This window comes from Chinchilla lanigera, unplaced genomic scaffold (assembly GCF_000276665.1).
Source record: "Chinchilla lanigera isolate Chin_1 unplaced genomic scaffold, ChiLan1.0 scaffold00104, whole genome shotgun sequence".
Classification (NCBI taxonomy): Eukaryota; Metazoa; Chordata; class Mammalia; order Rodentia; family Chinchillidae; genus Chinchilla; species Chinchilla lanigera.
Genome location: NW_004955505.1, coordinates 4,548,251 through 4,561,318, shown reverse-complemented (window position 1 = coordinate 4,561,318; position 13,068 = coordinate 4,548,251). Strand labels below are relative to the sequence as shown.

General features: G+C 39.2%; 1 protein-coding gene across 1 annotated transcript in view; it reads right to left on the bottom strand.

Annotated features, from left to right (window-relative positions):
- The window catches only part of Ipo8 (importin 8), an 84,232-nt gene that overhangs the window by 13,651 nt on the left and 57,513 nt on the right, over nucleotides 1-13,068 (bottom strand). The window contains exon 20 of the mRNA XM_005407134.2: nucleotides 10,174-10,269. Coding sequence (XP_005407191.1) covers nucleotides 10,174-10,269 — 96 coding nt within the window. The remainder of the gene's footprint in view (nucleotides 1-10,173; nucleotides 10,270-13,068) is intronic.

Genomic DNA, 13,068 nt, shown 5'->3' with positions numbered 1-13,068 from the left:
AACAGCCCTGCATGAGATGTTGTCGTGGGCTCTGGGCCTCCAGATGGATTCACGGCAGGCACTGGTATGAACTCTAGGTCTTCAGCTGGACTCATGTAGGACATTTTTGTGGGATCCAGGCCCTCAGCTAGATTCCTTGGTCTTAGTGTGTGGACAGATTTCCTGCACTCTTTTGTATATCGTTCTCTGGGTGACTATTTATAAATAATCATATAAAGTATATGTCCTATTTATATGTTGTTTCCCCTTGCAAATAAGCCCCAAACCAACATAGGAGCCTTCCAGAAGGTAATCGGATCACAAGGGATAGGGGCAGAGCCCTTACCTCATTAATCAGTGGATTAATCCACTGATGGATTCATAACTGACAGCCTTATTCAAAGGTGACAGGAACACAGGAGGGGAGGACTGGCTGGAGGAGACAGGTCCCTGGGGCGGGTCTGCAGGTTCTCTGTTCAAATGTATAGAGCAATGGTTTGGAAACTTTTTCTGTATGTAGCTAATTTTTTTTACTTTACATGCTACATGACTTCTATTGCATATGCTTCTGTGCTATCCCACAGGCCACAGCTTACCAAATTCTGGCTTACAGGATAAATTCTAAACTCTCAGGCATGGATTTATCTATATTCTTCTAAATTTGTCTTTTATGACTGAATCCTACTGCTCAGAACCCTCCACAACCCAATCATGGGGTTAAACATGTCTATACTCCATTCTAGTCATACTTTTTTACCTGTTTATTTCATTAACATCAAACTTCCTTTTTATCTCCACTATTATCACATAAAATACAACACAATGATAAACAGGAAAAAGCAGCTATGGTTGATTAATGGTCAACTCCTAACACCCAGCTGAACTGAATCAGCGTGGTGCTGGGTGTGGAAGGCCCACCTGAGGACTGTTGGAGAACAGGAGGGGAAGAGGGTGTGCTGTTGATTGTCCTGGAGAAGCCTGTCACACAGTTTTCTTGATATGAACTCTGACACCGGAGCTGTTCTCATCATCAGATGAGCTTGGGTCCTCATGATCACTGAGGATGGCTGCAGTTCTCTTCAAGGGAGCTCTGATCCTTACCTTGAGCGATGCTTCCTGGCCCTGGTGCAGATCCCTCAGCCTGCTGGCACAGAGCCTTCGTCCCGCTGGCTCAGACTTTCTAGCTTCTACCACTGATCTTTGGGCCCTCCCAGTGCAGATCCTTGACACAGACTTTCATGAGACATTGTCGTGGGCTGTAGGCCTCCAGCTAGACTCGTGGAGGATGCTGCCATGGGCTCTAGGTCTTCAGCTGCACTAATGCAGGACACTGCCATGGGACCCAGGCCCTCAGCCGGATTCTTTGGGTCTCTAGTGAGTGGACAGATCTCCTACATTCTTCTGTATTTGACTCTTTGGGTGACTATTATAAAATAATCCTATAAATTATGTGTCCCATATTAAATGTATTCCCTTGTAAACCCTGACTACAACTTCCCTTGTAAAGCAGCCTTTGAAAATATCTGTATTATTGAAAGGAATAGTTAATGCTTAAATTTTTTTTCTGAGTTTTTTTGACCAATTTTGCCTGCTTATATCTGGTAATCTGAACAATTACTTTGAAGACAACAATATGCAATATAACAACCATTGCTGATTTCCTATCATCTTGTTTTGAAATTGTGTATTTTTTTAATGGCTTTTTAAATTTTATTCTCTTTAAAAGAAAAAAACAGAAAATATCGTTAGGATTTACGTCTAGACGTCCCCCAAGAGCCTCACGCGCTCCCATGCAGTGCTTCTGGAAGGGACTGGATGGCCCAGGAGCTACAGCCGGCTTGCTGTCAGAAGTGGGGCCTGGCTCGAGGCAGCTCGCTGGGGGTGTGGCCCGGAAGGTCCTCCCCGCCTCTCCCATCCCCTGCGCTTTCTGGACACCTGGACGTGAGCTGCTCTCCTCTACTGGCCCTTCTAAGCCACTGACCATGCGAGGACAGAAACTTCTAGAGCACGAGCTAAATTAAACTGCTCCTCCTTGAAGCGGTGGAGGTCAGGCATCTGGTCCCAGCAACAAAGGCAGTGACTAAGACAATCTGTACGACTTTATAAATTACAAGAGGTTCCAAACTTTTTGTCAATTATACCTCAATAATGCTTGCGGAGGAGGAGTTGCTCTCAAAAATAATGGAGATTTTGGTGGTAAAAAAAAATAAGAGAGGGCTGGCAGCTCTCTATGAATGACGAGATGGGCCAGCAGTGAATAATCAGATGAAGCCAAGTAAAGAACAGTGAAGACAAGTCTCAAAGACGACTCTGAAAACTACAAGTCAGCCATTATGCATGTTTAAAGAGTAAGGGAAACCACTGCTTTTTTTTTGAGACAGGGTTTGCTATGCAGTACCGGCTGGCCTTAACTTGCTTATGTGCCCAACCTGGTCTCAAACTCATAAGGATCCTTCTGCCTCAGCCTCCCAAGTGTGGGATTGTAGGCATGCACCAACATGCCTGGCTTAGGAAACCATTCTCTTTTTTTTTGGTACTGGGAATCAAACTCAGGATGTGCTTGCCAGGCAAGAACTGTGCCACTGAGTTATATCCCTGGTCCAGGAAGCCATTCTTAAAGGAAGCTCCAATTACATTACCTCAAATATAAAATATCAGTAAGGACATTCATTATTTTTTTTAAAAAGCAAAAATACCTTTTGGACTTAAGTGCTATAAGCAAAATTAAAAACTGACTAGAGAAGCTCAACAGCATGAGCAAAAGAAAGGATTAACACACTTACAGTGATAAAGATTATGCCACACAAATACCAGAGGAAAAGAGAAACACAAAACAAGTGTCCAAAGCTTCAAGGCACTGTGGAACACAATTAAGCAGACTAGTGTATGTGTCACAGGAGTTCCACAAGGGAGAAAGGAATAGGAAAAATGGTCAAAGAGCTGATCACTGAAGACTCCCCAAGTCTGACAGAAACAGTCTTCCGAGGAGCGCGAAGATGCTAAGTGGGACACACACAGAGCGAGCCAAATGCACGTACACTGTAAAAATGCTGAAAGACTGAAACACACGTCACCCCAGCGAGCCGGGGAGCCCCACAGAATCGACAGCTGCAGGTCATTACTGCTCATCAGAAACAATGCAGGCCACAGCAGAAGCAAAGTGTTGAAAAAGTTTGTCAGCAAAAATCCCAGCAAAAGTATCTTTCAAAAATGAAGACAAAATAAAGGTATTTTCAGACATAGCAGGGCTCAAAGTTTTACCACTTGGCGCTCTCTCTTTCTCTCTCTCTCTCTCTCTCTCTCTCTCTCTCTCTCTCTCTCTCTCTCTCTCTCTCTCTCTCACATATACACACACACACACACACACACGGAAAACCACCAATAAATGTAATTAAATAATTATAAAAAATAACATGACCAATATTTCTCTGACCAACTTCTCGTAACTGTTCTAAAAAACAACTGCATAAAACAGTGTTATGCTTGTATTGATGGGTCTATAATTTATAGAAATGCAATGTATTTGACATTAATGACACCAAAGAGGTAGACAAGGTTGTACTGGAACAAATAGATGACACTACGTAGTGACTTGAATCCACTGGAAAAAAAAGAACCAGAAATGGTAACTAATAAGGTTAATATTGAAAACTATAAACACATACTTGGTTGCATTTCTCTTTTCAGTTTTAACACACACCATTACAAACAATAATTATAAAAATATTTGCTGAATTTGTAACATATAAATGTAGTATGTCTAATAATGCAAAAACAGGAGTTATAAAGTAGTAACATTTCTCTATCTCACTAAAATTAAGTTAACATTAATCTGAAGTATATTCTGAGATAAATACATGTTAAGCCACTAAGAAATGTAAAAATAATGATAAACATAGAGCAACCATTAAGAAAATTTTAAAATACAGTGAAAAAATCATTAAAGCAGTTAAATTATGACATTAAAAAAATATTTACTTAATGTTTAGGAGCAGTACAGGTATAAGAAAGAAAACAAAAACACATGAGAGATAAAAAATATAAAACAGCAGACTAAATATATATATTGGAAATAACAACTGTGAATATATTTAAACAAACTGTAGGGAATCTCCAATTGGATTAAAAACATCTCACTATATGCTGTGAAAACACAAAGGTATATCATGCAAAGAGAGGATACTAATATCAGACAAAATAGTAAAACAAAAAGTCATAAAGATAAGGAGGTTGGTAAAAATATCAATCCAGCAGATAGAACTACTGAAACTACCTACAGAGTGCCAAAATATCTGAAGCAAAATAAACAGAAATTAAAGGAAAAACAGACAATTCAATGCCAGCAGCCAGAAACTTCAATGCCTCACTTTCAATAAGGGATAGAACCTCAGTAGAAGAGCCAAGCACATGCAAGACTTAGTATTATAAACCAACTGGACCTAGCAGTTTGGAACACAGCACCCAACAGCAGCAAAAGACACACTACTCTCAAGTGCACATGGACGTTCCCTAGGACGGATCATAGTGGGAGGCAATAAAACAAGTATCATCATCTTTAAAAGGAGTTAAATTACTCCTTTATGTCCTCCACTCACAAAGGGGTTAAATTTGAAAGAATTTTGAGAAATCTACAAATATGTGGGAATTAAACAATACACCCCTAAGTACCTGGCAGGTCCATGATAAAACACAGGGAAATTTTAAAGTATTTTGAGAAGACTAAAACGAACATGTACCAAAATTTATGGAACTTACCTAGATCAGTGCTTAGAAATTTATAGCTGTAGATGTTTACATTAGAAATATCTCAAATCTAGCTGGATGTGGTAGTGCACACCTGTAATCCCAGCACTCAGGAGGCTAAAGCAGGAGGACTGCTGCAAGTTCAAGGCCAGCCTGAACTGCATAGTGAAACCCTGTCTCAAAAACACCAAAAAAGGGCTGGGGATGTAGCTCAGTGGCAAAAGCACTTGCCTGGCAAGCACAAGGTCATGAGTTCAATTCCCAGTACCAAAAAACAACAACAACAACAACAAAAAAAAAAAAACAACCAAAAAAAGAAGAAATATCTCAAATCAAAAACCTAAACTTCCACCTTAAAACACTAGAAAAGAACAACAGACTAAACCCAAAGCAAGCAGACAGGGGAAAATAAAGATCAGAGTGGAAACTAAGGAGACAGAAACCAGAAAAAAGAAAGTTGGTTGTTGGAAAAGTTCAACAAAATTGCCAAATATTTAGCTCAACCGAGAAAGAGACAGACAGACAGACAGATTACTACAGGGACAAAACAAGGGTAGTTACTATTACTACTGGCCCTCTAGAAACAAAACGAAAATACATGGAAATACTATAAATGACCATATGTCAATAGTTTAGATAACTTAGATGAAGTGGACAAATTCCAGAAAGACACAAACTAATGAAATCAATTAAAACAGAAATGGAGAATATAAACAGACTAACAAATAGAGAGATTGTGTTGGTAATTTGAAAGCTATCCACAGAGGAAAAAACCAGGCCAGGCTTCACTGCTGAAGTTTACCATGCATTCAAAAAATACCAACCTTTCACAAGCTCTTTGAAAGAATAAAGAAAGGCCAAATCATTCCCAAATCACTACGAGACCAGCATTACTCTGACACCAAAATCAACCAAAGACATCACAGGAAAAAAAAATTAGAGATCAATAGTTCTTATGAACACAGACAACAAAACACTTTTAAAAAGTAACATATTTAAGGGTAAAACTCATTTGTGAGGCACTTACTTAGCATACACGAGGTGCTCAGTTTGATCCCCAGCACCACAAAAACAAAAAAGCAAATTTAGGCTAAAAATATATAAAATGGATTATACTCTATGCCTAAGTGAGGTTTATATATGAGAAATATAAGATTGACTGAACATCTAAAAATAAACAGAATAAAGGAAAAAACCTCAATAAAGGACAAAAATCTCAAGAGATTCAGGGGGAAAAAAACCACTAGACATTTCCACTCGTAGAAAATGAAAATATGCCCACCCAATAACTCGCATACAAACATTCATACTAGCTCACAGTATTTACAGCATCCCAAAAGTGGAAATAATTCTAATGAATAACTGATATAAGAAATGTGATATACCTTGCCTTGGTTACTTTTCTCACTGCTGGGACAAAATACCCAATGTTCAAAGTTAAGGGAGGAAAGGTTTATTTAGTTCACAGTTTGTGGAGGTTTCAGTCCATAATTGGTTGGTACCAAGGCAGGGTGGCACATGGCAGAGGACAACAGTTCATGGTGGCAGAAGACAACAAAATCAACAACAAAGAAAGACAAGCCTCTTTCTGTCCCTTATATTGTATGCAAGCTATCTGCCCTAGGATGGGTATAGCACTCACACCCTCAATCCCAGCATTGGACCATGAATCAACCTCTGAAAAAGCCTAGGACTGCATGAGGCTTTGGGGGTACATCTAGACACAAACCATAACATCACCCCTGGTACCCCAAGGACTCATGTACATTTTTTTATGAAAAAGGCATTTAGTCTATCTCTAAGAGTTGTCAGAGTCCTAACAGTGTCAGCATTGCTGGAAAGCACAAATCAAAAGTCTCCTTTCAGATTTAAGGCGAACTCCTAGCTGTGAGCCCCTATACAAATGAAAACAAAGTTAAACACTTCCAACATTCAAAGGCACAAGACAGATATTTCCATTCCCCTGTTACAGACAGGGGATACAAAAGAATGGGACCAAAGCAAGTCCAAAATTCAACAGGGCAAACATTAAACCCTATAGTTCCATGTGCAGTATCTGTGGCAATCTGTGGCAAGATGTGAACTCCAAAGGGCTTGGGTGGCTCTGCTCCTATAGGACTTTCAGTGGTCATAGTTCCCATGGCTTCTCTCTTGGGTCTGCTCTGTTCCCTCCTTGTAGTTTTCCTCAGGAGATCCATGTTGCTGGTTTCTCCAAGCTTCTGGGGTTTCCACTGCTCTTTTGGCTTCACACTCACAGCTTCACACACTTCCCTCTCAGAGGCACACTGCCTGGCCTTTCAGGCCTTCTTCTGAAATCTGGGTGGAAGCCTTCCTGACCCCACAACTCCTGCATTCTGCATGTGCCTAAAACCAGTGCTACATGGATGACACCAAGGTCTGCTGCCAGCTGGAGCAGAAGCCAGACTTTCCTCTGTTTTGGGTGTAGGAGTCAAGTGCCTAGATCCCTAAGCACTCTGAATCTAATTCTGAGGAACAAATTGACCAGGCTGTCGTCATTCTAGAACATGGTGCTCTTGGGCTTTCTTCTCACACTAAAGTCTTTCACTTTTGCAATTTTGAGGCTGCAAAGGGTGGAGTCCTGCTGCTTCTTGTGATGCCTCCAGGCCATCTTTTCTATTCTTCTGTTGCTTCTCAGCAATCAAGATCTCCTCTGCTGTACCACAGCTTTACTTGAGCTTCCTTTCTGGCCAAACTCACAACATCTTAAATCATTCTGCTGGGTTCCCTGCTCTTGATCCTCAACATAGATCTGGCTAAAAGTCCCCAAAAGTAGCCATGCCACTGCCTCAACATTGACTGCCTTGAAATTTCTTCCACCAGATTAATTAGTCCACCACTCTTAATCTCAGTCTCAGGTAAAGTCTCTGGACAGGAGCAAAATTGAGACAAACTTTCTGCCAAGCCATAACACAGATCATCTGGAGTCCAACAGCCAATGCAGTCCTTCTTCTCAGCAGAAACCTCCCAAGCCTGGGCTTTACTGGCAGGATTTCTATCAGCCTTCTGGTCTTCTGAGCTCTAAGCCAAATTGTACATTCTGACCCAGATTCTCCCATACTATACAGCCTAAGGCATTCCAGCTCTACTCTTTCAGCTGATATCTCCAAACCTTTCCAAACTCTTCCCACAAGCCACTTCCAAAGGCTCCTGAGCCATGTGGTCAGGTATAGGCCCAGCAATGACTCCACATCTCTGGTATCAAATTCTGTCTTCCTTTTCTCATTGCTCAGACAAAATATCCAACATCCAAACTTAAGGGAGAAAATATTTATTTAGCTCACAGTTTGTGGATGTTTCAGTCCATAATTTGGTGGCACCAAGGCAGCGTGGCACATAGCAGAGGGGCAACAGTTCATGGTGGCAGAAGACAGCAAAAGCAACAACACAGAAAGACAAGCCTCTTTGTGTCCCTTATATTGTATGCAAGCTATCTGCCCTAAGGTGGGTATAGCACTCACACCCTTAATCCCAGCACTGGACCATGAATCAATCACAAACTCTAGATTCACCTACTCTGAAAAAGCCAAAGACTGCATAAGGTTTTGGAGGGACATCTAGACACAAACCATAACACACCTATAACAATGGAATATTATTCAGCAACACAAACACATAGGTATTGATGTATATTACTCTATGGGTCAGCCTTGAAAGCCTTATTCCAAGTGCCAGAAGCCTACAGAAAAGGGCCACACAGAACACTAACTGCATTTCTGTGATACATCCACAACAGGCAAATGTATGAAGAGTGACAGTGCATCAGGGGTGGTGAAATACAGAGTATGCTAATACATACATGGATTTTTTGGAAGGAAGGGTAATGAAAAGTTCTAAAATTGTAATAGTTACAGAATTCTGTGAACATAAAATCACTAAAGTATACACTTTAAATAAGTGAAATGCACAGTATACGAATTATATGTCAATAAAACTACTACAAAACTGTAAGGAAAAAGAGAAATTCACAATTTCACTCAAGTGATTTAACATTTTTCTTTAGTAATTATAGTGCCAAAAATTAATCTTATCAAAATTTATATATTTGTACTTCTAAAAAAACATACAATGTAACTTTATACTTTTTAAGTTGGTCAAGAGAAACTTCATTTTTTTCATACTATCTTAATTTCTTTTTAGAAAAGATACCTCAGGAGCAACTAAAATAAACAGACACTTCTCAGTAGTAGTACAAATGGCCACTAAATACATGAAAAAAGTTCCAACTTTCCTGACCATTACAGAAATGCAAATTAAAAAACACAGAGATTCCATCTTACTCCAGACAGAATGGCTATCATTAAGAAATCAACTAATAACAAATGCAGGTGAGGCTACAGGGGGAAAAGGAACCTTTATACACTGTTGGTACAAATGTAAACTAGTAGAACCACTATGGAAATCAGTGTGGAGATTCCTCAAAAACTAAAACCAGAAATTCCATTTGACCCAGCTATTTCTCTTCCTGGTATCATCTCAAAGAGTTAAAGACATCATATTGCAGCAATACACATACACCCATGTTTATAGCAGCACAATTCATGACAGCTAAATCTTTACATGATCTATATCCTCATCAACAGATGAGTGGATAAAGCATATGGGTAGTTCATACATTGGAGTACTATTCTGACATAAAGAAAGATAAATCTGAAGCATTCCTGGATAAATGGATGCAACTTGAGACAATATTAAGTAAAATCAGACATACAAGCTTAAACATTGCATGTGTTTTCTTATATAAGAAAAAATGTATACATGGAGAAAACAGAAGATTAATAGGAAGCAGGGAGATCTTTTTCAAATAGATAAGGGAATAAGAGAGAAGAGGAAGGGGAGGGAGGAAAACGGGGTTAAAAAAAAAGAATTGAAGATGAAAATAGAGCTTTTGCAATGGGAAGGGGACCAAGAGTTGGAGAGAGTGGGGAAGGGTAGGGAAAGAAAAATTAAGATGTGTTATGTACAAGTACCACTCGCCATGTATATCATTTATTGTAATCACTGTGTACTGCAGATGTGTAAGAATAAAAAATAAAAATAAATACCCAGGGAGTATTTAAGCATACAAAAAACAAAACAAGGGGAAGGGTACGATACAGTATATGTTTACATGTGGGAGCCCCAGGTTTGATTAGTACCACACGCAGACACACAGGGACAGGTGAATCACTGGGGCTTTCATTATTTTACTGGTAGCTCCTTTAACTACTATATACAGTATTTCTCTGTGCCTCCCTTTCTCAGATAGAATACAAGGTATAATTTCCAAATTGCATGGCTTTTTTTGTCATTTAAATAAGATTTGCACCAGCAAGCACAAACTATAGGCTATCTTTTTAAAATTTTCCACCAAAATTAACACAGTATCAATCTGGCAGGTAGGTATATTTTTAATATAAATGTCTAGTAAGACACTTTCGAGACACGTATTACCTGATCAATTCCCCTTCCTTTGCACTGAAGAATGATGACTTCCAGAAGTTTGGCTGCGTGACACTCAGCGTCTTCCCCTGCATCTCCGCACAGGACCTGCAGTGATCACAATGCGGTCAGCCCTGAGTGCACTGCACGGTGTTCGGTCACGGCCCCTGCCGTGGATTCCCACACAGACTCAGTCACGGGAATCGTGGCTTCAAGTTCACCTCGTCAACCCAGAGAAGAAAGGTTAAAGATAAGGCCCATGTATCCTTTACATATCTGCCATGTCTCCTCTAATTCCTTGGAAGATGGAATAACTCACTTGTTCGACTTTGAATTAAAGTAAAGCTACATGAGTTATAAAGTAGGCTATCTGAATTAACTGTCCAGGTAAATGAAGCTTCTCTTTAAAGGCAGCAAAACAATAAAATAAAAAGAAAGAATAGCCTTTATAAGCAGTCAAACTCCCTTTTCTGTTACTTCCCAATTCTTGTCCACATGTATCCACATTTTCATAATTATAATTTGACATTGCTTTTCAATTTCCCCACCTGGACTTCATAATTAAATATATTTTTCAAGGTTAGCATAACCAATAAGTACTATATAACAGAAGATGAATTACAACAGTTACTAGACTATTGTCTTAACATCAAATCCATATTTCTACTATTATAATAATTCTACAATGCACATGTTCATACAAAAAATTTGGAATACAGCTTGCTTATATATTAGAAATTAAGAAAATGGAAAATTAGCAAATTAAAGAATCCAAATACAAAAACTTAAGAACTACATAAACCCAAAGTAGAAAGAGCAGAAAGTTACAGACAAAAAGAGGTGACAGAGAAAACAAAAGCAGATTAATTTTTAAAAGACAATGAATCAGATAGCTTTTGCCAAAATTATTTTTAAATGCAAAGAAAGTAAAAATTTAAAATATTAGGAATGCAAGAGACTAATACAAATTAGAAATAAGAGAACACTACAGAGAACTCCATAACCTTTATACATTTTTAAACTTAAAACACTGGATAATTGCCTAGAAAAATATAGCTTAAGAAAACTTATATAGCTTAAGAAATATATAGCTTAAGAAATTACAAGCCAGGCATGGCACAACTATAATCCCAGACATCAGGAGGCTGAGGCAGGAGGATCACTGTGAGTTGGAGGCCAGCCTGGGCTACCTAGTGAACTCAAGGCCAGCCTACACTACATAGTGAGACCCTGTCTCAAACATCAAAAGAACAAACCAAAAACTCCAGATAAAGACAATGGACTGAACTTTCCCACTTTACTTTATTTCCTCCCTAAGGCCATTAAACTGACAGAAAGAAATTTTAAAGGTTCTCATCCACAAAGACAAAGAGCAATAAAAGTTTTACAAGTTGGAAAATAGTAAACTGAATCATAAGATAATCTGCCCTATTTACATAAATGTAAAATTCTACCTTTAGGATAGTGTATCAAGAAGAGTCTGAAATGTAAATAGGGTTGCAATCAGTAAAGTTCTGCCATTTGTCAGTTGTGTTTTAAGAAAAGCTGTTTAACCTCTACGTCTTCCTGACCCCGTCCATAAAACAAGGACAGTATCATGACCTACTCTGTGGGACTATGTGAGAGAGAAAGAGCAATTCACTCCCTTTTCCCAAAACTGCACCCACTTGAGGGCTTGTCTGATGAATTTTTGTTTGCCAGAACAGAAAGAAAAATGACCTATATCTTGTAATTAAAAGTGGGGAGCTCCGGAGCCAGCCTACTGTGTTCAGAACTGCCTCCAGGGCTAGGGATTTAGCTCAGCGGCAAAGCGCCTGCCTGGCAAGCGCAAGGTTATGAGTTCGGTTCCCGGTACCGGAGAAAAAAAAAAAAAAGAACTGCCTCCAACACACAGTAGTTACATGACTTAGAACAACTTCCTAAACTTCAGGCACAGTGAAGAAGTTATAACTCTGTTTTTTCATTGATAAAAATGTGACACCTCCCTCCTAAGATGAAATAAAATAATATACCTAGAAAGTGCTCAGGAAATACTTGGTCTGTTTTAAGAATTCAGCAAATATGAGCTAGCACTAAAACCAACAATGTGAAATGTATTTCAGCAACTTGATAAAGGCAAGGACCTGTCTTGTCTATGCCTTGCTTTCTTCCTTCCTCTCACTTTCTCTACAACTAGGGGGAAACTGGACACTGGGATATAACGGAAGAAGATGGGTTCTCACAGAGCTACATGCGTCCTTTTAACACCATTCAAACCCTTTAGCCTAGATGTGAAATTTACTTCCAAAATTTCACAGGTTTATAACTGAACTGGGTCCTGAGCCAGATATACTACTTCAGAGCTCTTACCAGACCCTAGAAATACAAGTCTTCTAGTAGAGTAAGGGCTGTACACTTGCTATTTTATTTCCTACTCTACAGCAAACTTTTTGGTTTTTTGGTTATTTGAGGTTTCTAAAATCTGCCTGCCTTGGAGCTGGGGATTTAGCTCAGCGGCACAGCACCTGCCTGGCAAGCGCAAGGTCGTGAATCCGATTCCCGGTACTGGAAAAAAAAAATCTGCCGGCCTTCTCTATGAACACCCAGTTTTAGATTATGTGTGTGTGTGTGTATGTGTGTGTGTGTATACATATATATATATTCACTAAGAGGAGAGAAAAACAGTCATCAAAGATCCCAAGGTGTAACGGGTAGTGGGGCAAATCTAACCTTTGGCAAAGATACACAGTGAACAATCATGTTTGGGTATAAATGTAACAGCCATGATAAGGATTACAAATTATCTTGTATGCACTAAATGGTGTTCTTTTCCAACGACAGTATCACAACTGTTTTGTCTTACACTTTTATGTTCAAATTACCTACAGCTCATGGATTCTAATATACACACTGACCCAGAAGAAAAAA